Here is a 27,265-nt window from a genome sequence, read left to right as displayed (position 1 = left end):
AATTGTACAGGGCCTTGGTCAGACCACACCTGGAGTACTGGGCACAGTTATGGTCTCCTTTTCTGAGGAAGGATATACTTGCCTTGGAGGCTGTAATGTATGTACCTTTAAGGGGGAGAACTACTTTTTACAGCTCCTGTATCCTGTAGTACCGACAGTGACCACACCTGTATATAAACCCTGAGTAGTGATCTGTACAGTCAGTTGCAGTTTGAACCACGTTGAGTAAACACCTGTTGTACCGTTTTCTGCAGTCCTTTTCTTATTATTACACGGACGTAACATTGGCGACGAGCAGATTCAAACCTACCTGCAACTCTGCATCACCTCCCAGGGATTCGCTCCTGGAGAACAGTGGAAGAAGGTCGAGTCCAGAAGCACAGGCGTCGACCACGGGCAACCGCCCAGTCATCCAGCGGAGTTGAGCATCGCAGGGGAGGCTGTCGAGAGCCAGGCTTGGCTTTCCAGTCATGGTGGTCCAGGGAAACAGGCTGGCAACAGGTACTGCGCAGACCCTTCCCGGACAGCGACGGGCTAGAGCCCGACCGAGCGGCACAGAAAAAGGCCAAGCAGTGTCGATGGGGGAGAGAGAGAGGGCAGAGCACACAGGGCGCAGCCGGTGTTCAAGACCGAGCGGCGTCAACAGGGGAGAGAGAGGAGAGAGAGCAGAGCGCAGCCGGTGGTCAAGGGCCGAGCAGCGTCAACGGGGGAGAGAGGCGCGCAGGAAAACGTGAGGCGCTGCCATTGCCATGAGGACCGCAGAGAGCGGCATTGGCAGCAGCGCAGGAGCAGCGCACGAAACCCACAGGGCGTCGCCATTTGCCACGAGGACCGCCGAGAGCGGCGTTGGCAGCAGCGCGGGAGACGCCATTTTAAGCCGCAGCAGGAAAGAAAGGAAAGCGCAGGAGACGCCATTTTAAGCCGCAGCGGGGAAGAAAGGAAAGTGTGGGAGACGCCATTTTAAGCCAGTCTAACCACACCCAAAAATGCCGAAGAGTGGCAGTATCACAGCATTCGACAATGAAGTCAAAGATTGGACGACATATGTCGAACGCATAGAAGTATACTGCAAGGCGAATGAAGTGCCAGATGACATGAAAGCGCTGGAATTGTTGAATTCAATGGGTGCAAACATGTATGGCTTACTATGAAACCTAGTAACCCCAGAGAAGCCAGTAGAAAAGGATTTTGAAAGTGTCAATCCTACAGGACCACTTAAACCCCACACCGCTGCTGATAGCAGAAAGATTTAAGTTTCACAAAAGGAACCAGCATAAAGATGAAAGTAATGCTGAGTATTTAACGGAACTGCGCAAGCTATCGAAACACTGCCAGTTTGGAACGGGACTAGCAGATACTTTAAGGGACAAGTTTGTGTGTGGGCTTCAAAGTGAAGGAACCCAGAAACGGCTTCTATCAGAAAAGGATCTTACGCTGGACAAGGCTTTCAGCATTGCAGTATCACACGAAGCAGCAGCACGGGGCGCTGCAGAGATACAACGGAGACCGCAAGAATATGGCACAAATGAAATGTCATACGGAACAGTGAAGTGCTATCGCTGCGGCAGAACAACACACGACCATAATGATTGCTGGTTCAAGGACAAAGTGTGCAGACAGTGTGGAAAAGTAGGACACATAGCAAGAGCCTGCAGGTCAGGAAAGAAAACCAGCAGCAAGAAATCTCCACAGGAGAAGTACAAGAAGCACGGTGCAATAGTGGTTTGCACTGTTGCCTCACAGCACCAGGGACCCGGGTTCGAATCCGGCCTCGGGTGACTGTCTGTGTGGAGTTTGCACATTCTCCCCGTGTTTGCGTGGGTTTTCTCCGGGTGCTCCGGTTTCCTCCCACAGTCCAAAGATGTGCGGGTTAGGTTGATTGGCTATGATAAATTGACCCTTAGTGTTAGGGGGATTAAATACGTGGGGTTACGGGGATAGGGTGGGACATGTGTTGGTGTAGGGGTTACGGGGATCGGGTGGGATATGTGTCGGTGCAGGCTCGATGGGCCGAAATGGCCTCTATCTGCACTGTGGGGTTTCTGTGATTTCTGTGAAGGTACATAAGGTGATGGAGAGTAGTTCAGACGAACAGAAGAGTGATACAGACTCCGGAAGCAAGGAGCTGGGTTGCCTGAAACTACATAATGTGATCAAAACGGAGGATCACCAAACTATCTGGGTCACGCTCAAGATAGCAGGAGTCCAAGTGAAAATGGAATTGGACACAGGATCAGCCCTAACAGTCATAAACCGAAGGGACTACAAGCGGCTATTCTCACATATACCCTTGAGAGATACAAAGATTGTCTTGAAGACGTACACAGGGCAAAAAGTCTACCCCAAAGGAAAAATAAGGGTGAACGTTATATATAACGGCAAGGAAACACCAAAAATGGACCTATATGTATTGCCAGATGGAGGACCACCAGTACTAGGACGTGAATGGATCCGGAAGATACAGCTAGATTGGCATTCCATACAAGCACTGACTGTAGATGCCAAAAAGGATGACGACGTCACACCTGGACGACTGTCAAAAATGCTAACTGACGCACAAGAAGTGTTCCAGCAGGGACTCGGAACACTAAAAGGCATTATATTGACGAACTAAATAGAGGAAAATGCAAGCCCAAAGTTTTTTAAGGCCAGACCGGTACCTTATGCGATCTGCCCAGCTGTCGAAGCAGGGCTGGAAGGTTTGGAACGTTCAGGAGTACTGTCCAAAGTGGACTGGAGCGAGTGGGCTACACCCATCGTTCCTGTAATGAAGAGGTCGTTGAGTAATACGCCTGGGGAACCAAAGAAGGTTTGCATCTGTGGGGACTTTAAGGTGACGGTGAACCCAGTCCTTCACACTGTACAATATCCGCTTCCGTGGATTGAAGATATTTTCGCCTTGCTATCTGGAGCGAAACGCTTCACTAAGATTGATCTGGCCCAGGCGTACCTGCAAATGGAGGTAGAAGAAGCCTCGAAACAGTACCTCACGATCAACACTCATAAAGGTCTCTACCAATATAACCGGCTGGTGTTCGGGGTAGCATCAGCTCCGGCTATTTGGCAAAGGGCAATGGAACAAGTCCTGCAAGGGATTCCAGGGACCCAGTGTTATTTGGATGACATCCTGGTCACGGGCGAAAATGACAGTGATCACCTCGCCAACCTGGAGCAGGTGCTCACTAGATTGAAGGAATATGGGCTCTGAGCTAATCGCCACAAATGCGAGTTTTTCCAGAAGCAGATCTCGTATTGTGGCCACATTATTGATAAAGAGGGGTTACATAAGTCCCCTGAAAAGATTGAGGCAGTAGTAAAGGCTCCAGCACCGAAAAATGTGTCACAACTGAGGTCGTTCCTCGGGCTGGTGAACTACTACCATAAGTTCTTGCCGAATTTGTCTACTGTACTACACCCACTGAACACCCTACTGCAAACGGGGGTACCATGGAAGTGGAGTGGCGAATGTAAACGAGCTTTCCAGAAGAGCAAAGCATTGATCACATCAAAAGAGGTGTTGCTCATTTCAACCCAGCACTACCAAGTCGGTTGGCGTGTGATGCATCACCCTATGGCATTGGAGCGGTGCTGTCGCACAAATTCCCGGACGGCTCGGAGAGGCCAGTAGCCTTTGCGTCTCGGTCACTAACCTCAGCCAAGCGTAACTACGCCCAGATTGACAGGGAGGCCCTCAGCCTAGTGTGGGGAGTGAAAAAGTTCAATCACTATCTGCACGGGCAGAAGTTCACCTTGCTGACTGACCACCAACCACTTGTCTCCGTCTTTAATCCAAAGAAGGGCGTTCCGGTGATGACTGCGCAACGGCTACAAAGATGGTCCCTTTTTCTAGGGGCGCACCAATATGAAATCGAGTATAAGGGCACGAAACAGCATGGAAATGCTGATGGGCTATCACGCCTGCCACTGCCTACTGCGGAGGAAGCACCAGCAGTGGATCCTGTCGAAATATTTCATTCGACTATAATTGAATGCTTGCCAGTAACTAACGCTGGTATAGAGAAGGAGACCCGAAATGACCCGACACTGTCTCGGGTATATGATTTGACGGTGAAGGGATGGCCAGCACATGGCGACTCACTGTTGCCAGCATTCTCATCCAGAAGAGAACAGCTGTCAGTATGCCAGGGGACCTTGATGTGTGGATCCCGAGTGGTAATTCCACCCAAGTTAAGGGAGAGAGTGCTCAATGAGCTTCACGAAGGTCATCTGGGAGGGGTGAAAATGAAAAGCCTTGCTAGGGCTTATGTGTGGTGGCCGGGGATCGATCAGCAAATCGAGGACCTGACAAAGAGCTGCTCAGGATGCCAGAAGGTCCAAAATGCACCACCACATGCCCCTCTACACCCATGGGAGTGGCCCTCATCTCCATGGCAACGGGTGCATATTGATTTTGCTGGTCCATTCATGGACTCAATGTTTTTAATAGCCGTGGATGCGCACTCGAAATGGCCTGAGGTGATCAAAATGTCCTCCACCACCACGGAGAAAACTATTGCAGTCCTACGGACCATTTTTGCCAGGAACGGCTTGCCAGAGCAGATTTGCTCTGATAACGGACCACAGTTTGTGTCCGAAGAGTTTCGAAGATTTATGAAAAGGAATGGGGTAAGGCATTACACATCCGCCCCGTATCATCCAGCCACAAATGGATTGGCTGAGAGGTTCGTACAAACCTTTAAAAAAGCAGTAAAGGCCATGTGCGATGACGACATTCCACTGCAGCATAAGGTGGACAATTTCCTGTTAGCCTACAGAAATGCGACACATGCAGTCACCAACCAGGCCCCGGCCATGATGTTCTTTAACCGAAGGTTAAGATCTCGTCTGGATTTGCTCAGACCAAATGTACGAAGAGATGTTGAGAGTAAGCAATTCCAGCACATCAATGAGAAGCCGACAAGGAGCTTCAATGTAGGGCAACCAGTCTTGGCCCGCAACTACCGAACAGAGAAATGGCAACCAGGAACGATATGCACATGGCAGGGGCCACTAATGTACACAGTGGATGTTGGGGAGAACATTGTGAGACGCCATGCTGAACAGATCCTAGAGTCACAGGAACGAGTCAACCCCATGTCTCGGCCATACGTACCTGGTGAGGAACCCGACGTACAGGTCGCATCTACCTCAGAAACAATAGCATTGGAAGCTGATGAATCAACTGACGACAGGGTGTTAGAATCGCCTCCGCACCAAGAGCGAGACACTCGGGAAAGGCGTTATCCAGAAAGAATCAGGAAGCCTCCCCAAAGACTGAATTTATAAATAGACTATTTTCAGCTAATGTTGCATGTTAAAAGTGTTAATTGTAATTAGTTTGATATTTAGTTGTTAAATGAGTGTTATGATACTGTTAATCTAAAAGGGGAGGAATTGTAATGTATGTACCTTTAAGGGGGAGAACTACTTTTTACAGCTCCTGTATACTGTAGTACCGGCAGTGACCACACCTGTATATAAACCCTGAGTAGTGATCTGTATAGTTCGTTCTAGAGTAACCCTCATTCAGTAAACACCTGTTGATCGTTCCCTGCAGTCTTGTTGTCTGATTATTGAAGGACACAACATTAAGATACACGGATATAACACTTAACTCTAGCCAAATAGATTCCTTCTTAGAATCCTCGAGCACATCATCCCTTACCAGGGCAGTAACATTATCTTTGATTAATATTGATGCCCCCCCTATTTTTTTCCTTCCCTATTCCTCCCGAATATATTGTAGCCAGGAATATTAAGTTCCCAATCCTCTCCTTGTTTGAGCTAGGTCTGTTATTGCTTCTATATTATAATCCCATGTGATGACTTGTGCCTGCTGCTCACCAACCTTATTTACCTCGCTCTGTGCATTCGCGCACATGCACTTCAAACCCGCCTTAGTCTGCTTTGCATTTCCCCCACTGTCTGTTCCCTCCGCTTTCTGAACGACCCTTTATCTAAGGCTGTTTGTCTCTCCCAGGCTCTGTGCACCTTGTTTCTCCTCTTTGATGCTTCATCCTGGTTCCCCTCAGCCTCCCACATTAGTTTAAACCCTCGCGCACTGAATTAGTCAATCGAGTCAGAGTTTTAGGAAACCTCCAGCCAAATATGCAACGTTTTGATAAACAGTTGAAAGATTCTGGGAGTTGTGCTTAAGATTCTGGACCTAACCATTCTATAGAAAACTGACAAAATCCTCATTTAAAATGACGTTTTATTGGTGTGTGTCCATGACAGTAGTCAGTGTTTATCTCTAATGTATAAATGTTGGGCTTTCAGAGCAAATCCCAGTGATGACAGGTTGTAATCAGAGACCGAGTCTAACCATGATATTCGACTGTGGGCAGGAGGCAGGTACCGTGCACTGGGCAATCAGACACTAGGCAATCAGACACTGGGCAATCAGACATTGGGCAATCAGACATTGGGCAATCAGACACTGGGCAATCAGACACTGGGCAATCAGACATTGGGCAATCAGACACTGGGCAATCAGACACTGGGCAATCAGACACTGGGCAATCAGGTACTGGGTAATCAGACACTGGGCAATCAGACACTGGGCAATCAGACATTGGGCAATCAGACATTGGGCAATCAGACACTGGGCAATCAGACACTGGGCAATCAGACACTGGGCAATCAGGTACTGGGTAATCAGACACTGGGCAATCAAACACTGGGTAATCAGACACTGGGCAATCAGGTACTGGGCAATCAGACACTGGGCAATCAGGTACTGGGCAATCAGACACTGGGCAATCAGGCACTGGGCAATCAGACACTGGGCAATCAGGCACTGGGCAATCAGGCACTGGGCAATCAGACACTGGGCAATCAGGTACTGGGTAATCAAACACTGGGTAATCAGACACTGGGCAATCAGGTACTGGGCAATCAGACACTGGGCAATCAGGCACTGGGCAATCAGGCACTGGGCAATCAGGCACTGGGTAATCAGACACTGGGCAATCAAACACTGGGCAATCGGACACTGGGCAATCAAGCACTGGGCAATCAGACACTGGGCAATCAGACACTGGGCAATCAGGCACTGGGCAATCAGACACTGGGCAATCAGACACTGGGCAATCAAGCACTGAGCAATCAGACACTGGGCACTGGGCAATCAAGCACTGGGCAATCAGGCACTGGGCACTGGGCAATCAAGCACTGGGCAATCAGGCACTGGGCACTGGGCAAACAGGCACTGAGCAATCAAGCACTGGGCAATCAGACACTGGGCAATTGGGCACTGGGCAATCAAGCACTGGTCAATTGGGCACTGGGCAATCAGGCACTGGGCAATCAGACACTGGGCAATCAGGCACTGGGCAATCAGACACTGGGCAATCAAGCACTGGTCAATTGGGCACTGGGCAATCAGGCACTGGGCAATCAGACACTGGGCAATCAGGCACTGGGCAATCAGACACTGGGCAATCAGAAACTGGGCAATCAGAAACTGGGCAATCAGACGCTGGGTAATCAGACACTGGGCAATCAGACACTGGGTAATCAAACACAGGGCAATCAGACACTGGGTAATCAGACACTGGGTAATCAGACACTGGGCAATCAGACACTGGGCAATCAGACACTGGGCAATCAGACACTGGGCAATCAGACACTGGATAATCAGACACTGGGCAATCGGACACTCGGCAATCAGACACTGGGCAATCAGACACTGGATAATCAGGCACTGGGCAATCAGACACTGGGCAATCAGGCACTGGGCAATCAGACACTGGGCAATCAGACACTGGGCAATCAAGCACTGAGCAATCAGACACTAGGCACTGGGCAATCAAGCACTGGGCAATCAGACACTGGATAATCAGACAATGGGCAATCGGACACTCGGCAATCAGACACTGGGCAATCAGACACTGGATAATCAGGCACTGGGCAATCAGACACTGGGCAATCAGGCACTGGGCAATCAGACACTGGGCAATCAGACGCTGGGCAATCAGACGCTGGGTAATCAGTCACTGGGCAATCAGACACTGGGTAATCAAACACTGGGCAATCAGACACTGGATAATCAGACACTGGGTAATCAGACACTGGGCAATCAGACACTGGGCAATCAGACACTGGGCAATCAGACACTGGGCAATCAGACACTGGGCAATCAGACACTGGGTAATCAGACACTGGGCAATCAGACACTGGGCAATCAGACACTGGGCAATCAGACACTGGGCAATCAGACACTGGGCAATCAGACACTGGATAATCAGACACTGGGCAATCGGACACTCGGCAATCAGACACTGGGCAATCAGACACTGGATAATCAGGCACTGGGCAATCAGACACTGGGCAATCAGGCACTGGGCAATCAGACACTGGGCAATCAGACACTGGGCAATCAGACACTGGGCAATCAGACACTGGGCAATCAGGCACTGGATAATCAGACACTGGGCAATCAGACACTGGGCAATCAGACACTGGGCAATCAAGCACTGGGCAATCAGACACTGGGCAATCAGGCACTGGGCAATCAGACACTGGGCAATCAGACACTGGGCAATCAAGCACTGAGCAATCAGACACTAGGCACTGGGCAATCAAGCACTGGGCAATCAGACACTGGATAATCAGACAATGGGCAATCGGACACTCGGCAATCAGACACTGGGCAATCAGACACTGGATAATCAGGCACTGGGCAATCAGACACTGGGCAATCAGGCACTGGGCAATCAGACACTGGGCAATCAGACACTGGGCAATCAGACACTGGGCAATCAGGCACTGGATAATCAGACACTGGGCAATCAGACACTGGGCAATCAGACACTGGGCAATCAAGCACTGGGCAATCAGACACTGGGCAATCAGGCACTGGGCAATCAGACACTGGGCAATCAGACACTGGGCAATCAAGCACTGAGCAATCAGACACTAGGCACTGGGCAATCAAGCACTGGGCAATCAGACACTGGGCACTGGGCAATCAAGCACTGGGCAATCAGGCACTGGGCAAACAGGCACTGAGCAATCAAGCACTGGGCAATCAGAAACTGGGCAATTGGGCACTGTCTAATTGGACACTGGGCAATCAGTCACCGGGCAATCAGACACTGGGCAATCAGACACTGGGTAATCAGGCACTGGGCAATCAGACACTGGGCAATCAGACACTAGGCAATCAGACACTGGATAATCAGGCAATGGGCAATCTGACACTGGGCCATCAAACACTGGGCAATCGGACACTGGGCAATCAGACACTGGGCAATCAGACACTGGGCAATCAGACACTGGGCAATCAGACACTGGATAATCAGACACTGGGGAATCAGACACTGGGCAATCAGACACTGGGCAATCAGACACTGGGTAATCAGACACTGGGCAATCAGACACTGGGCAATCAGACACTGGGTAATCAGACACTGGGCAATCAGACACTGGGCAATCAGACACTGGGCAATCAGACACTGGGCAATCAGACACTGGACAATCAGGCACTGGGCAATCAGGCACTGGGCAATCAGACACTGGGCAATCAGACACTGGACAATCAGACACTGGGCAATCAGACACTGGACAATCAGGCACTGGGCAATCAGGCACTGGGCAATCAGACACTGGGCAATCAGACAATGGGCAATCAGACACTCGGCAATCAGACACTGGGCAATCAGACACTGGGCAATCAGGCACTGGATAATCAGACACTGGGCAATCAGACACTGGGCAATCAGACACTGGGCAATCAGACACTGGGCAATCAGACACTGGGCAATCAGGCACTGGATAATCAGACACTGGGCAATCAGACACTGGGGAATCAGACACTGGGCAATCAGACACTGGGCAATCAGACACTGGGCAATCAAACACTGGGCAATCATGCAGCCTTTCAACTGAGAAACAGAGAGGCCTAGAAATTCACTGGCGCCACGTTTGGGGCGCCAGTCTCGCCAGGGCGCCGGAAGTACCGCCCCGGAAGGAGTCACGGCCGCCCGCCGCAAATTCACTTTCAGTGCCCCAGACAGAAGTGTGGCACTACTCGAGGCGCCCCGCATCCCTCTTGGGGCGCTGCAACTGAAAATCGCAGCGCAACGTGCCACAGCGCCACACGCTGCGGCACGGCGCACTGCAGTAGTGCAGGCCTTCCTCCCCTTCTTAAAGGGGAGGTGCCTGCTGCAGCGCACTGGAAGAGTGCGAGTGCCAGCAAAAGAGCCCGGCACCGAGGAGAAGTGCCGGGCTCTTGGGACACAGCCGGCACTCCGCGGGGGTGGGGGGGGAGGGCTCAGGAGGCCGGGGCTGGCGGCGCGGGGAGGTGCTGGCAGGCGGCCAGCAAAAAAAATGGCTGCCCTGCACCTCAGTGCCTCTACCGCCGCAGGTAGGCCCCCCTGAACCGGTCACAAATTGCGACCGGCGTTAAAGCAGGGGGCGCTACTAAATTTCGCGTTCGGGGCGGTAGCGGGGCGCTGCGCACACCGATGACGTACATCAGTAGCGGCGCAGCGCTAACGGCTAGCGCCACCATTAGCGTCCCGCTAAATTTAGCGGGAGGCGTGGCCAGTGGCGTAAAACCCACTAAGTGCCCTCTTAGGGTGCTAGCGGGTGGCACAGCCCACTGAATTTCTAGGCCAGATTATTGTACAAATGGCGAAGTTAGAGTGGCAAAAAGCAATATAAAATAAATGAGAACATTATTAATTGGTGAAAACCAATCCATTTTGGTACAGGTTGCCAGTCTGATATCTGCTTTGATTGTGATGATTGTAACTCTGGCCATCGGATTCCTGCTCGCCCCTCTACCCAAGGTAAGGAATCGCACATCACTGCTTTGAAATGACTGAGTATTCTGTACTTTATTGACCATTGCCAACATGTTCCGCCTTCAAACAAGAGGAATCAACAGGTTCATTGAAAGCTGCCAGGCTCCTTCGGATGTTTCTCTATAGAAATATTGTTGCTGCACATATTATACCTTTCAGTTTCACAGGTGATCAATTGTTTAACCAGACAGAATAAAATACAGTTCCTGTCTATTTTACAAACATCATTTGTTTGATAGGTAATTTGACCAATTAGCAGTCAGAGAGCTGTGATTGGCAGTAAAACCAGCCATTCCTCTAATATAGAGTCACAGAATCTTACAGCACAGAAGGAGACCATTCGGCCCATCGTGCCTGTGCCGGCTCTTTGGTAGAGCTCTCCAATAGTCCCACTCCCCCCTGCTCTTTCCTCGTAGCTCTACAAATGTTTCCTTTACAAGTATTTATCCAATTCCCTTTTGAAAGTTACTATTGAATCTGCTTCCTCCGCCCTTTCAGGCAGCGCATTCCAGATCACAACAACTCGCTGTTTAAAAAGATTTCTTCTAATCTCCCCTCTGGTTCTTTTGCCAATGACCCTAAATCTGTGTCCTCTGGTTACCGACCCTCCTGCCACTGGAAACAGTTTCTCTTTATTTACTCTATCAAAACCATTCATGATTTTGAACACCTCTAAAAAATCTCCTCTTAACCTTCTCTGCTACAATGAGAACAACCCCAGCTTCTCCAGTCTCTCCAAGTAACTGAAGTCCCTCATCCCTGGAACCATTCTAGTAAATCTCCTCTGCAAGGGCTTCACATCCTTCCTAAAGTGCGGTGCCCAGAATTGGACACAATACTCCAGCTGAGGCCGAACCAGTGTTTTATAAAGATTTAGCATAACATCCTGGCTTTTGTACTCAATAAATAAGATACAACTTTTGAGTCACTTTAAAATTCCTTAAAAAAAGAGAAAGTGAAAAATTGTAACTGATCGATGAACCATTTCCATTGGATCCCATTTGGTCGGGTTCAGGTACGCTGCAGTCCTCGCTCCTGGGGAGAAGTTAGCGAGTATTTCACAGCTGATAATGGCCTCATAATCCATAAGGGAGATCAGCATACAGAATCTGTCCAATACGCTCAGTCTCGCAGTGAAACTGTTAAAGCGTCCATACAAATGTTGCATCGTTCTATCTGAATAAATCAAAATACATGAGAAGAAGTCTTGATTACAGGCGCGCCGACACAGATACTAACTTTGTCTTTTTATTTTCCTCACAGTCGGTTCTGGGAGCTCTTGTTATTGTTAATTTGAAAGGAATGTTAATGCAGTTCAGAGAAATCGGAGTTCTGTGGAAGAAGGACAAGTATGATTGTGTAAGTGCGAGTAAGATTCAGCTCATACTGCCAGCAACTTCACCATCTACCGCTCTTTGGATCTCAGTCCTTCTGCTCAATCAGTCCTTCCTGCCTTTCCTCTCTGCGCAAAGCAGCACTGATGCTAACAGACTGGGGGAGCTGTGCACACCATTCTCTGCAATGCTGCCTGTCATTCAGACCCTTGCTGAGAACCTTGCTCTATATCAATCTTTTCACTAATGACAAGAGGTTTATTAAGCTGGGATGAGCTTTAAAGAGATGGTTAAGGTGCCTTGGATAACACCCTAGTTTGTTTTAACCAACACTGTGCAACTGGTAAGCAGAACACTCCAGGATGATAGATGTTGAAAGTGTGATCATGTTGCCATGTGTCCACTTCTTAATGGAGAGTTTCCAGATCATGAAAGTTTCTCTTTTGTCAATATAATCTGAGCGTGAGCTTATATAAGTAAACCGCTTCTTTCTCTTCCTCAGATACACTTTTCCCACAAGTCTAAACAATCAGGAATACCTTTTGCTTTTGACAGCTCCACTCTTAATCCGCTTTCAACTATCAAAATTCTTTGCTTCCCTATCTCCTCTGCCCTCACCCGCAGCTCCACAGCAGGTGCTTCCAAGGAGTTTGGCTTCCTCTTTGGTGTCAAAAGATTATTTTCTCTTCAAAAACCCTTGGTCCAGGCTTAGATTCCTGCTCCCATATCTGGGAGACTGTTCTCTCACCTCTCAGACTCCTGGATAAGAAAGCTAAATAGCATCTCATGTTCAACATCCAACCTTTCTCTCTCTCTCTGTATCTCTCTCTCTATATGTGTTTCTGTCTCTCTCTCTCTCTGATTCTCTCTCTGATACTTTCTCTCTCTGTCCCTCTCTCTCTCTGATTGTCACTCCCTCTCTCTCTCTCTCTGATACTCTCTCTGATTCTCTCTATCTCTTTGTTTCCCTCTGTTTCTCTCTATCTCTGTATCTCTCTCTCTCCCTGTGTTTCTGTATCTCTCTGTCTGCCTGTCTGCCTCTCTCTCTCTGTTTTCTCTTTCTCTGTTTTTCTTTCTATCTCACTCTCTGTTTCCTTCTCACTATCAATCTCTCACTCTGTTACTCTCTATCTCACACTCTGTCTCTCTCTAACTCTCTCACTCTCTCTCTATTTCTCTTTCTCTCCATCGCAACCACTCTCTATTTTATCCCTCCCACTGTAGTTGGAGCTTCTCTCAACTTCCCTCCTTCCCCTGAATTCCAAATATGTTGTCTTTCTATTTTCTCAGAACCTCATGCTGTTGAAATCAATGCTATTTTTGCACTAACGTCTACCGTAACTTATTATTTTTCAGGATCTCAAAACTGTGGATCTCGTCATATGCCTCAGCCTTCCCTTTCTCCTAAAATCTTCACCTTTGTACTTCATCGATTTTATTGCGACTGATACTGTCCCTGAGTATTATTGTGACTGATACTGTCTCTGAGTATTATTGTAATTGACACTGTCCCTGAGTATTATTCTGATTGACACTGTCCCTGAGTATTATTGAGATTGACACTGTCCCTGAGTATTATTGTGATTGACACTATCCCTGAGTATTATTGTGATTGACACTGTCCCTGAGTATTATTGTGACTGACAATGTCCCTGAGTATTATTGTGATTGACACTGTCCCTGAGTATTATTGTGACTGACAATGTCCCTGAGTATTATTGTGATTGACACTGTCCCTGAGTATTATTGTGATTGACACTGTCTCTGATTATTATTGCGATTGACACTGTCTCTGAGTATTATTGTGATTGACACTGTCCCTGAGTATTATTGTGATTGACACTGTCCCTGAGTATTATTGTGATTGACACTGTCTCTGAGTATTATTGTGATTGACACTGTCCCTGAGTATTATTGTGATTGACACTGTCCCTGAGTATTATTGTGATTGACACTGTCCCTGAGTATTATTGTGACTGACAATGTCCCTGAGTATTATTGTGACTGACAGTCTCTGAGTATTATTGTGATTGACACTGTCCCTGAGTATTATTGTGATTGACACTGTCCCTGAGTATTATTGTGATTGACAATGTCCCTGAGTATTATTGTGACTGACACTGTCCCTGAGTATTCTTGTGATTGACAATGTCCCTGAGTATTATTGCGACTGACACTGTCTCTGAGTATTATTGTGATTGACAATGTCCCTGAGTATTATTGTGACTGACACTGTCCCTGAGTATTATTGTGATTGACACTGTCTCTGAGTATTATTGTGATTGACACTGTCCCTGAGTATTATTGTGATTGACACTGTCCCTGAGTATTATTGTGACTGACACTGTCCCTGAGTATTATTGTGATTGACACTGTCCCTGGGTATTATTGTGATTGACACTGTCCCTGAGTATTATTGTGATTGACACTGTCCCTGAGTATTATTGTGATTGACAATGTCCCTGAGTATTATTGTGACTGACACTGTCTCTGAGTATTATTGTGATTGACACTGTCCCTGGGTATTATTGTGACTGACACTGTCTCTGAGTATTATTGTGATTGACACTGTCCCTGAGTATTATTGTGATTGACACTGTCCCTGAGTATTATTGTGACTGACACTGTCTCTGAGTATTATTGTGATTGACACTGTCCCTGAGTATTATTGTGACTGACACTGTCCCTGAGTATTATTGTGATTGACACTGTCTCTGAGTATTATTGTGATTGACACTGTCTCTGAGTATTATTGTGATTGACACTGTCCCTGAGTATTATTGTGACTGACACTGTCTCTGAATATTATTGTGATTGACACTGTCACAGAGAATTATTCAATTAGCTTGTTATTTTGCTGATTCCATATCTTTGATGTAAGTTTTCTTTTCTTACAGCTGGTTTGGTTAATCGCTTTCCTTGCAGCCGTCCTGCTCGGGCTTGACATCGGACTTGGGGTTGGTGTCGGATTTGAGCTCCTGACGGTTGTGCTGAGAACACAGTTGTGAGTAAATCCCCGATTCAATCGCCCCACCATTGGCGGCCGTGCCTTCTGCTGCCGAGCCCTGAGCTCTGGAATTCCCTCCGCCTCTCTCTCATCCTTTAAAACACTCCTTAAAACCATCTCTTTGACCAAGCTTTTGGTCACCTGTCCCACACACTCACCCTTTTCCTGTGCCCACACACCCACTGACCCACTCCTCGCTCCCCATTCCTCCACTCCGCCAAATCACACCAAAAATAGTGGGGAACCAAGGGGCTAATGAGGGTGAGGAATTTAACGTCATTAATATCAGTAGAGAAAAAGTACTTGAGAAACTAATGGGACTAAAAGCCAGCAAATCCCCAGGAACTGACGGCCTACATCCTAGGATTCTGAAAGAGGTGGCTGCAGAGATAGTGGATGCATTGGGTGTGATCTTCCAAAATTCCCTAGATTCTAGAACGACCCAGCAGATTGGAAAGTCACAAATGTAACACTGCTATTCAAGAAAGGAGGGAGAGAGAAAACAGGGAACTACAGGCCAGCTAGCCTGATATCAGTCGGCGGGAAAATGCTGGAATCCATTAAGGAAGTGGTAACAGGGCACTTAGAAAATCATAACATGATTAGGTAGAGTCAATATGGTTTTATGAAAGGGAAATCGTGTTTAAAAAATTTATTAGAGTTTTTTGAGGATGTAACTAGCAGGGTAGATAAAGGGGAACCAGTGGATGTAGTATATTTGGATTTCAAAAAGGCATTCGATAAGGTACCACATTAAAACTTGCTACGCAAGATAATGGCTCATAGAGTTGGGGGTAATGTATTAACATGGATAGAGGATTGGTTAACGGACAGAAAACAGAGAGTAGGGATAAACGGGTCATTTTCCGGTTGGCAGGCTGTAACTAGTGGGGTGCCACAGGGATCAGTGTTGGGGCCTCAGCTATTTACAATCTATATTAATGACTTAAATGAAGGGACCGAGTGCAAGGTATCCACGTTTGCTGACGATACAAAGCTAGGTGGGCCAGTAAGCTGTGAGGAGGACGCAAAAAGGCTGCAAAGGGATATTGACAGGTTAAGTGATTGGGCAAGAAGGTGGCAGATGGAGCATAATGTGAGGTTATTCATTTTGGTAGGAAGAATAGAAAACCAGAATATTTAAAAAATATTTTAAGTGTCAGCCAGTGGCTCAGTGGGTAGCACACTTGCCTCTGAGTCAGAAGGTTGTGGATTCGAGTCCCACTCCAAAGACTTCAGCACATAATCCAGGCTGACACTCTAGTGCAGTACTGAGGGAGGGCTGCACTGTCGGAGGTGCCATCTTTTGGATGAGACATTAAACCTGCTCTCTCAGGCAGATGTAAAAGATCCCAGGGCACTATTTCGAAGAGGAGCAGGGGAGTTAGCCCCAGTGTCTGGGCCAATATTTATCCCTCAACCAACATCACTAAAAAACAGATTATCCGGTCATTATCACCTTGCTGTTTGTGGGAGCTTGCTGTGCGCAAATTGCTGCAGTGTTTCCTACATTACAACAGTGACTACACTTCAAAAAGTATTTCATTGGCTGTAAAGCTTTGAGACGTCCAGTGGTCGTGAAAGGTGCTATAGAAATGCAAGTCTTTCTTTTTTCTTTTAAAAGGTGAGAAACTAGTAAATGTTGGTGTTCAGAGAGATTTGGGTGTCCTCGTACAGGAAACACAGAGTTAGCATCCAGGTACAGCGAGCAATTAGGAAGGCAAATGGCATGTCGGCTTTTATTGCAAGGGGGTTGGAGTATAAGAGTAAGGAAGTCTTGCTACAATTGTACAGGGCCTTGGTCAGACCACACCTGGAGTACTGGGCACAGTTATGGTCTCCTTTTCTGAGGAAGGATATACTTGCCTTGGAGGCTGTAATGTATGTACCTTTAAGGGGGAGAACTACTTTTTACAGCTCCTGTATCCTGTAGTACCGACAGTGACCACACCTGTATATAAACCCTGAGTAGTGATCTGTACAGTCAGTTGCAGTTTGAACCACGTTGAGTAAACACCTGTTGTACCGTTTTCTGCAGTCCTTTTCTTATTATTACATGGACGTAACAGTGGCGACGAGCAGATTCGAACCTACCTGCAACTCTGCATCACCTCCCAGGGATTCGCTCCTGGAGAACAATGGAAGAAGGTCGAGTCCAGAAGCACAGGCGTCGACCACGGGCAACCGCCCAGTCATCCAGCAGAGTTGAGCATCGCAGGGGAGGCTGTCGAGAGCCAGGCTTGGCTTTCCAGTCACGGTGGTCCAGCGAAACGGCCTGGCAACAGGTACTGCGCAGACCCTTCCCGGACAGCGATGGGCTAGAGCCCGACCGAGCGGCACAGAAAAAGGCCGAGCAGCGTTGATGGGGGAGAGAGAGAGGGCAGAGCACACAGGGCGCAGCCGGTGTTCAAGACCGAGCGGCGTCAACGGGGGAGAGAGACGAGAGAGAGCAGAGCGCAGCCGGTGGTCAAGGGCCGAGCAGCGTCAACGGGGGAGAGAGGCGCGCAGGAAAACGCGAGGCGCTGCCATTGCCACGAGGACCGCAGAGAGCGGCATTTGCAGCAGCGCAGGAGCAGCGCACGAAACCCACAGGGCGTCCCCATTTGCCACGAGGACCGCCGAGAGCGGCGTTGGCAGCAGCGCGGGAGACGCCATTTTAAGCCGCAGCGGGGAAGAAAGGAAAGCGCGGGAGACGCCATTTTAAGCCGCAGCGGGGAAGAAAGGAAAGCGCGGGAGACGCCATTTTAAGCCAGTCTAACCACACCCAAAAATGCCGAAGAGTGGCAGTATCACAGCGTTCGACAATGAAGTCGAAGATTGGACGACATATGTCGAACGCATAGAAGTATACTGCAAGGCGAATGAAGTGCCAGATGACAAGAAAGCGCTGGTATTGTTGAATTCAATGGGTGCAAACATGTATGGCTTACTATGAAACCTAGTAACCCCAGAGAAGCCAGTAGAAAAGGATTTTGAAAACATAGTGTCAATCCTACAGGACCACTTAAACCCCACACCGCTGCTGATAGCAGAAAGATTTAAGTTTCACAAAAGGAACCAGCATAAAGATGAAAGTAATGCTGAGTATTTAACGGAACTGCGCAAGCTATCGAAACACTGCCAGTTTGGAACGGGACTAGCAGATACTTTAAGGGACAAGTTTGTGTGTGGGCTTCAAAGTGAAGGAACCCAGAAATGGCTTCTATCAGAAAAGGATCTTACGCTGGACAAGGCTTTCAGCATTGCAGTATCACACGAAGCAGCAGCACGGGGCACTGCAGAGATACAACGGAGACCGCAAGAATATGGCACAAATGAAATGTCATACGGAACAGTGAAGTGCTATCGCTGCGGCAGAACAACACACGACCATAATGATTGCTGGTTCAAGGACAAAGTGTGCAGACAGTGTGGAAAAGTAGGACACATAGCAAGAGTCTGCAGGTCGGGAAAGAAAACCAGCAGCAAGAAATCTCCACAGGAGAAGCACAAGAAGGTACATAAGGTGACGGAGAGTAGTTCAGACGAACAGAAGAGTGATACAGACTCCGGAAGCAAGGAGCTGGGTTGTCTGAAACTACATAATGTGAACAAAACGGAGAATCACCAAACTATCTGGGTCACGCTCAAGATAGCAGGAGTCCAAGTGAAAATGGAATTAGACACAGGATCAGCCCTAACAGTCATAAACCGAAGGGACTACAAGCGGCTATTCTCACATATACCCTTGAGAGATACAAAGATTGTCTTGAAGACGTACACGGGGCAAAAGGTCTACCCGAAAGGAAAAATAAGGGTGAACTTTATATATAACGACAAGGAAACACCAAAAATGGACCTATATGTATTGCCAGATGGAGGACCACCACTACTAGGACGTGAATGGATCCGGAAGATACAGCTAGATTGGCATTCCATACAAGCACTGACTGTAGATGCCAAAAAGGATGATGACGTCACACCTGGATGACTGTCAAAAATGCTAACTGACGCACAAGAAGTGTTCCAGCAGGGACTCGGAACACTAAAAGGCATAACAGCGACGAACAAAATAGAGGAAAATGCAAGCCCAAAGTTTTTTACGGCCAGACCGGTACCTTATGCGATCTGCCCAGCCGTCGAAGCAGAGCTGGAAGGTTTGGAACGTTCAGGAGTACTGTCCAAAGTGGACTGGAGCGAGTGGGCTACACCCATCGTTCCTGTAATGAAGAGGTCGTTGAGTAATACGCCTGGGGAACCAAAGAAGGTTCGCATCTGTGGGGACTTTAAGGTGACGGTGAACCCAGTCCTTCACACTGTACAATATCCGCTTCCGTGGATTGAAGATATTTTCGCCTCGCTATCTGGAGGGAAACGCTTCACTAAGATTGATCTGGCCCATGCATACCTGCAAATGGAGGTAGAAGAAGCCTCGAAACAGTACCTCACGATCAACACTCATAAAGGTCTCTACCAATATAACTGGCTGGTGTTCGGGGTAGCATCAGCTCCGGCTATTTGGCAAAGGGCAATGGAACAAGTCCTGCAAGGGATTCCAGGGACCCAGTGTTATTTGGACGACATCCTGGTCACGGGCGAAAATGACAGTGATCACCTCGCCAACCTGGAGCAGGTGCTCACTAGATTGAAGGAATATGGGCTCCGAGCTAATCGCCACAAATGCGAGTTTTTCCAGAAGCAGATCTCGTATTGTGGCCACGTTATTGATAAAGAGGGGTGATACGCTTATCAATTACTTCATAAAAGGTGATGAGTCGAAGAAGAGATGATGAGTCGAAAGAAGAGATGAATAAGGCTTTTATTAGCTAAGAAGAGACCATGCTTCTTCGTGAGTGACTGAACAAGTCTGAACGAAACCCACACAGTGGTGGGTGGAGTCAGCTGAGGCATGCCTCCATACACAGCGCCACCCAGAGGTGGCAATATACAATACAGTGGTTTACCACATTCACCCCTTGTTTAATGTGAAGTCCGGCGGGGTGAAGGGTACTACAAGTTAAGTCTATCAGGAGGCCTTGTCTGACGTCCTGATCGTCGTGGTGGCGGCGGTGGTGTTGCAGCATCCGACGTCGGGTCTGGTGTCTGGGTGGTTGGCGAAGATTCCTGGGGCTTTGGCATGCCGTCTGCAGGGGTTGGGTTGGGAGGGGTGGTGGGGGATAACAGTGGTAAGGGGGATAACGGTGGTAAGGGGGATAACGGTGGTAATTCAGGGGTACCCGAGGGTGCGAGATCTCGTATGGAGACCGTGTCCTCCCGCCCGTCTGGGTATGTCACCCAGGCATACTGGGGGTTGGCGTGTAGGAGGTGCACCCGCTCGACCAGGGGGTCCGTTTTATGCGTCCTCACGTGCCTCCGCAGTAGGACGGGCCCAGGAGAAGTCAACCATGCCGGTAGCGAGGTTCCCGATGTAGACTTCCGGGGGAAAACGAACATTTTCTCATGAGGGGTCGCATTAGTGGCAGTACAAAGCAGTGACCGAATGGAGTGAAGCGCTGCAGGGAGGACCTCCTGCCAGCGGGAGGTCGGAAGGCCCTTAGATTTTAGTGCTAAGAGGACTGCCTTCCAAACCGTCGCGTTCTCCCTTTCCACCTGGCCGTTCCCCCGGGGGTTGTAACTGGTGGTCCTGCTCGTGGCGATACCTCTTGTTAGCAGGTACTGCCGAAGTTCGTCGCTCATGAACGATGAGCCCCTGTCGCTATGTATATAGCTGGGGAACCCGAACAGAGCGAAGATGTCATTCAGACACTTGATGACCGTGGTACTGGTCATGTCTGGGCAAGGGATGGCAAAGGGGAAACGGGAGTACTCATCAACTATGTTGAGGAAGTACACATTGCGGTCAGCGGAGGGGAGGGGCCCTTTAAAATCGACGCTCAGGCGTTCGAAGGGGCGGGTGGCCTTGATCAGGCTTGCTCTGTCCGGCCTATAGAAGTGCGGTTTGCACTCGGCGCAGATTTGGCAGCTCTTGGTCATGGTCCTGACCTCCTCGATGGAGTAGGGCAGGTTACGGGATTTGATAAAATGGAAAAACCTGGTGACCCCCGGGTGGCAGAGGTCATTGTGGAGGGACTGCAGCCTATCACTCTGCGCGTTGGCGCATGTACCACGTGATAGGGCATCTGGGGGCTCATTGAGTTTCCCTGGCCGATACAAGATATCATAATTGTAGGTGGAGAGTTCGATTCTCCACCGCAAGATCTTGTCGTTCTTGATTTTACCCCTCTGCTTATTATTAAACATAAAAGCTACTGAACGCTGGTCAGTGAGCAGGGTAAATCGTTTCCCGGCCAGGTAATGCCTCCAGTGATGCACCGCTTCTACAATAGCCTGGGCCTCCTTTTCGACGGAGGAGTGTCTCGTCTCGGGGCCCTGGAGGGTCCTTGAGAAAAAGGCCACGGGTCTGCCCGCCTGGTTAAGGGTCGCGGCTAGGGCGAAGTCGGAGGCATCGCTCTCCACTTGGAAGGGGATGGACTCATCCACCGCGTGCATTGCGGCCTTCGCGATATCGTTCTTGATAAGAGTGAAGGCTGCACACGCCTCTGGTGTCAGGGGGAAGGAGGTGGCTTTGATGAGGGGCCTGGCTTTGTCTGCATAGAGGGGCACCCACTGGGCGTAGTAGGAGAAAAACCCCAGGCATCTCTTCAGTGCTTTTTGGCAGTGGGGAAGGGGTAGCTCCATTAGGGGGCGCATTCTGTCGGGGTCGGGCCCGATGACTCCGTTCTCCACCACGCAGCCGAGGATGGCCAGGCGCTTGGTGTGAAACATACATTTTTCCTTATTGTACGTTAGGTTCAGCCGTTGGGCCGTACGGAGGAAATTTGCTAGATTAACGTCGTGGTCCTGCTGGTCGTGGCCGCAGATGGTGACGTTATCCAAATAGGGGAAGGTTGCCTGCAGCGCGTTCTGGTCAACCATTCGGTCCATCTCCCTTTGGAAGACCGAAACCCCGTTGGTGACGCCGAAGGGGACCCTAAGGAAGTGGTAGAGGCGGCCGTTTGCCTCGAAGGCAGTATACTGGCGGTCCTCATGGCGGATGGGCAGCTGGTGGTACGCTGACTTAAGGTCAATGGTGGAGAATACTTTGTATTGCGCAATCTGATTGACCATATCAGATATGCGAGGGAGGGGGTACGCGTCCAGCTGGGTGTACCGGTTTATGGTTTGGCTGTAGTCGATTACCATGCGGCGTTTTGCAGTGGTTTTAACGACTACAACCTGGGCTCGCCAGGGGCTAGTGCTACCTTCGATAATGCCCTCCTTCAAGAGCCGCTCCACCTCAGAGCTGATAAAAGCTCTGTCCCCGGCACTGTACCGCCTGCTTTTGGTAGCGATGGGTTTACAGTCGCGGGTGAGGTTAGCGAACAGGGGAGGGGGGGGGACTTTTAATGTGGAAAGGCTGCAGGTGGTTTGCAGCGGGCGATTTAAAAGTTGTTGGTTGCAGACTGTGAGTGGGGGGAGGGGTCCACCGTATGCTAGTGTGACACTCTTAAGGTGGCACTGAAAATCCAACCCTAGCAGGACGGCAGCGCAAAGACGGGGCAGGACTAGCAGTTTAAATTTTTGATATTCAGTGCCCCCTACTGACAGGGTCACCACACAGTAGCCGCTGATGTCCATTGACTGGGACTTGGACGCCATAGAAATGCGATGGTGCGTTGGCAGAATCGTGAGGGAGTGGCTACGTACCGTGTCGGGGTGGACGAAACTCTCTGTGCTCCCGCTGTCGATCAGGCAACTGGTGGCGCGGCCGTTTACCGCGATATCCATCATGGAGCTGGATAGATGGTGAGGGTGGCCTTGATCCAGCGTCACGGAGGCCAGTATGTGGCTTAGTGAGTCACTATAGTCATCCGCCGAGACGGTGGTCGGTTCCGGTGACGAAATGGCGGTTGAGTGCGTTGGATACGATGGCGGCGGATGCCATGCGGCCGGGGGTACACAAAATGGCGGATAAGATGGCTGCTCCCACGGCCCGCACGCTGCGCTGCTGGCTGGCTTCCCCTTGCAGGCGTTAGCGTAATGGCCTTTCTTCCCGCAGCCCGAGCAGGTAGCTGTCTTAGCTGGGCAGTGCGCTCTGGGATGTTTTAACTGGCCACAGAAATAGCATTTTTGGGCCTGGTTACTGGGCATCGAAGCAGTTCTTACCGGAGGCTGCTGTCTCGGTTGGGTCGCTGCAGCGGTTGGTGCCGGGGGCGGCGGTCCCGTGTCCCACGGTTTCGATTGCCATGTCTCGGCGCCGTTACGGGGGTATGCCTCGAGGTTTCGGTGGGCCTCCTCTAACGAGAGCGCAAGGGCAATGGCCGTCTTCAGGTCGGGTTCCTTGCTTTCTAGCAGTCTCTGCCGGGTGTGGTCTGACTGGAGGCCCCTGACGAAGGCATCACAGGCGAGTCCCTGCGCGTGCTCCACAGCCGTTACCGCTTTACAATCGCAGTCTCTGCAGAGTGCCAGTAGCGCCCGTGCAAATGCCCCTACCGATTCTCCCGGTTGCTGCCTGCGGGATCCCAAGAGGTGTCGGGCGTAAATTGTGTTCACTGGGCGCGTATATTGCCCTTTTAGTAGCTCGAGGGCCGCCACGTACGTATTAGAGTCCCGGATTAGCATATATACTTGATGGCTCACCTGGGCGGTCAAAATTTTCAGTTTGTGATCCTCCTCTGTAACCTGTGAGATTGCGAGGAAGGATTCAAAGCAGCTCAGCCAGTGTTCAAACTTGGCTGATGCACCCACATCTTGAGGGTCGAGGTCCAGGCGTGGTGGTCTGAGGGCTCTCAGCAATGTCTGCTGTATCCGTTGCTGTTGTTGCTCCTCAGGTGTCGCCATTTAACTTTTAGCTAATAAAATTGATACGCTTATCAATTACTTCATAAAAGGTGATGAGTCGAAGAAGAGATGATGAGTCGAAAGAAGAGATGAATAAGGCTTTTATTAGCTAAGAAGAGACCATGCTTCTTCGTGAGTGACTGAACAAGTCTGAACGAAACCCACACAGTGGTGGGTGGAGTCAGCTGAGGCATGCCTCCATACACAGCGCCACCCAGAGGTGGCAATATACAATACAGTGGTTTACCACAAGGGGTTACATAAGTCCCCTGAAAAGATTGAGGCAGTAGTCAAGGCTCCAGCACTGGAAAATGTGTCACAACTGAGGTCATTCCTCGGGCTGGTAAACTACTACCATAAGTTCTTGCTGAATTTGTCTACCGTACTACACCCACTGAACACCCTACTGCAAACGGGGGTACCATGGAAGTGGAGTGACGAATGTAAACGAGCTTTCCAGAAGAGCAAAGCATTGATCACATCAAAAGAGGTGTTGGCTCATTTCAACCCAGCACTACCAATTCGGTTGGCGTGTGATGCATCACCCTATGGCATTGGAGCGGTGCTGTCGCACAAATTCCCGGACGGCTCGGAGAGGCCAGTAACCTTTGCGTCTCGGTCGCTAACCTCAGCCGAGCATAACTAGGCCCAGATTGACAGGGAGGCCCTCAGCCTAGTGTGGGGAGCGAAAAAGTTCAATCACTATCTGCACGGGCAGAAGTTCACCTTGCTGACTGACCACCAACCACTTGTCTCCATCTTTAATCCAAAGAAGGGCGTTCCGGTGATGACTGCGCAACGGCTACAAAGATGGTCCCTTTTTCTAGGGGCGCACCAATATGAAATCGAGTATAAGGGCACGAAACAGCATGGAAACGCTGATGGGCTATCACGCCTGCCACTGCCTACTGCGGAGGAAGCACCAGCAGTGGATCCTGTCGAAATATTTCATTCGACTATAATTGAATGCTTGCCAGTAACTAACGCTGGTATAGAGAAGGAGACCCGAAATGACCCGACACTGTCTCGGGTATATGATTTGACGGTGAAGGGATGGCCAGCACATGGCGACTCACTGTTGCCAGCATTCTCATCCAGAAGAGAACAGCTATCAGTATGCCAGGGGACCTTGATGTGTGGATCCCGAGTGGTAATTCCACCCAAGTTAAGGGAGAGAGTGCTCAATGAGCTTCACGAAGGTCATCTGGGAGGGGTGAAAATGAAAAGCCTTGCTAGGGCTTATGTGTGGTGGCCGGGGATCAATCAGCAAATCGAGGACCTGACAAAGAGCTGCTCAGGATGCCAGAAGGTCCAAAATGTACCACCACATGCCCCTCTACACCCATGGGAGTGGCCCTCATCTCCATGGCAACGGGTGCATATTGATTTTGCTGGTCCATTCATGGACTCAATGTTTTTAATAGCCGTGGATGCGCACTCGAAATGGCCTGAGGTGATCAAAATGTCCTCCACCACCACGGAGAAAACTATTGCAGTCCTACAGACCATTTTTGCCAGGAACGGCTTGCCAGAGCAGATTTGCTCTGATAACGGACCACAGTTTGTGTCCGAAGAGTTTCGAAGATTTATGAAAAGGAATGGGGTAAGGCATTACACATCCGCCCCGTATCATCCAGCCACAAATGGATTGGCTGAGAGGTTCGTACAAACCTTTAAAAAAGCAGTAAAGGCCATGTGTGATGACAACATTCCACTGCAGCATAAGGTGGACAATTTCCTGTTAGCCTACAGAAATGCGACACATGCAGTCACCAACCAGGCCCCGGCCATGATGTTCTTTAACCGAAGGTTAAGATCTCGCCTGGATTTGCTCAGACCAAACGTACGAAGAGGTGTTGAGAGTAAGCAATTCCAGCACATCAATGAGAAGCCGACAAGGAGCTTCAATGTAGGGCAACCAGTCTTGGCCCGCGACTACCGAACAGAGAAATGGCAACCAGGAACGATATGCACACGGCAGTGGCCACTAATGTACACAGTGGATGTTGGGGAGAACATTGTGAGACGCCATGCTGACCAGATCCTAGAATCACAGGAACGACTCAACCCCATGTCTCGGCCATACGTACCTGGTGAGGAACCCGACGTGCAGGTCGCATCTACCTCAGAAACAATAGCATTGGAAGCTGATGAATCAACTGACGACAGGGTGTTAGAATCGCCTCCGCACCAAGAGCGAGACACTCGGGAAAGGCGTTATCCAGAAAGAATCAGGAAGCCTCCCCAAAGACTGAATTTATAAATAGACTATTTTCAGTTAATGTTGCATGTTAAAAGTGTTAATTGTAATTAGTTTGATATTTAATTGTTAAATGAGTGTTATGGTACTGTTAATCTAAAAGGGGAGGAATTGTAATGTATGTACCTTTAAGGGGGAGAACTACTTTTTACAGCTCCTGTATCCTGTAGTACCGGCAGTGACCACACCTGTATATAAACCCTGAGTAGTGATCTGTACAGTCAGTTGCAGTTTGAACCACGTTGAGTAAACACCTGTTGTACCGTTCTCTGCAGTCCTTTTCTTATTATTACACGGACGTAACAGAGGCGGTACAACGAAGGTTCACTAGATTGATCCCTGGGATGAGAGGGCTGTCCTATGAGGAGAGATTGAGTAGATTGGGCCTATACTCGCTGGCGTTTAGAAGAATGAGAGGTGATCTCATTGAAACATATGAGATTCTGAAGGGGATTGACAGGGTAGATGCGGAAAGGTTGTTTCCCCTGGCTGGAGAGTCTGAAACTAAGGGGCATAGTCTCAGGATAAGGCGTCGGCCAATTAAAACTGAGATGAAGAGGAATTTCTTCACTTAGAGGGTTGTGAATCTTTGGAATTCTCTGCCCCAGAGGGCTGTGGAGGCTGAATCATTGAGTATATTCAAGGCCGAGATAGATGGATTTTTTGGACTCTAGGGGAATCAAGGGATATGGAGATTGGGCGGGAAAGTGGAGTTGAGGTCGCTGATCAGCCATGATCTTAATAAATGGAGGAGCAGGCTCGAGGGGCCGTGTGGCCTACTCCTGCTCCTAATTCTTATGTGTTAAGTCTGTGAATTATTTAGTTAATTAAGACACAGACTAATGAGTAACAATAAAAACAGGTCTTTACTGGTTGGAGGTAGGGACTACACTGAATACAAGATTACTGCACAGTGCTTATATACCGGTGTGTTCACCCCCGGTATTACGTCTACAGCAGCCTGAGAAAGTAGTACATCTCTTAAGGTGGAACAGGCTTAAGCTCTCTTAAGGTGGAACAGGTGGAACACTCC

The 27,265-nt window shown here is 49.2% G+C and overlaps 1 protein-coding gene across 1 annotated transcript in view; it reads left to right on the top strand.

Annotated features, from left to right (window-relative positions):
- Positions 1 to 27,265, top strand: part of LOC147105457 (chloride anion exchanger-like) — a 152,403-nt gene that overhangs the window by 102,812 nt on the left and 22,326 nt on the right. Inside the window, exons 11-13 of the mRNA XM_086009823.1 lie at positions 10,719 to 10,796; positions 12,075 to 12,170; positions 15,043 to 15,149. Of these exons, the coding sequence (XP_085865949.1) occupies positions 10,719 to 10,796; positions 12,075 to 12,170; positions 15,043 to 15,149 (281 nt within the window). The remainder of the gene's footprint in view (positions 1 to 10,718; positions 10,797 to 12,074; positions 12,171 to 15,042; positions 15,150 to 27,265) is intronic.

Source organism: Somniosus microcephalus, chromosome 17 (assembly GCF_052327205.1).
Source record: "Somniosus microcephalus isolate GS21.2 chromosome 17, FLI_Smic_1.0, whole genome shotgun sequence".
In the NCBI taxonomy this organism is placed as follows: domain Eukaryota; kingdom Metazoa; phylum Chordata; class Chondrichthyes; order Squaliformes; family Somniosidae; genus Somniosus; species Somniosus microcephalus.
The sequence above is the reverse complement of the archived record's forward strand: the minus strand, read 5'-3'. Positions and strand labels throughout refer to the sequence as shown.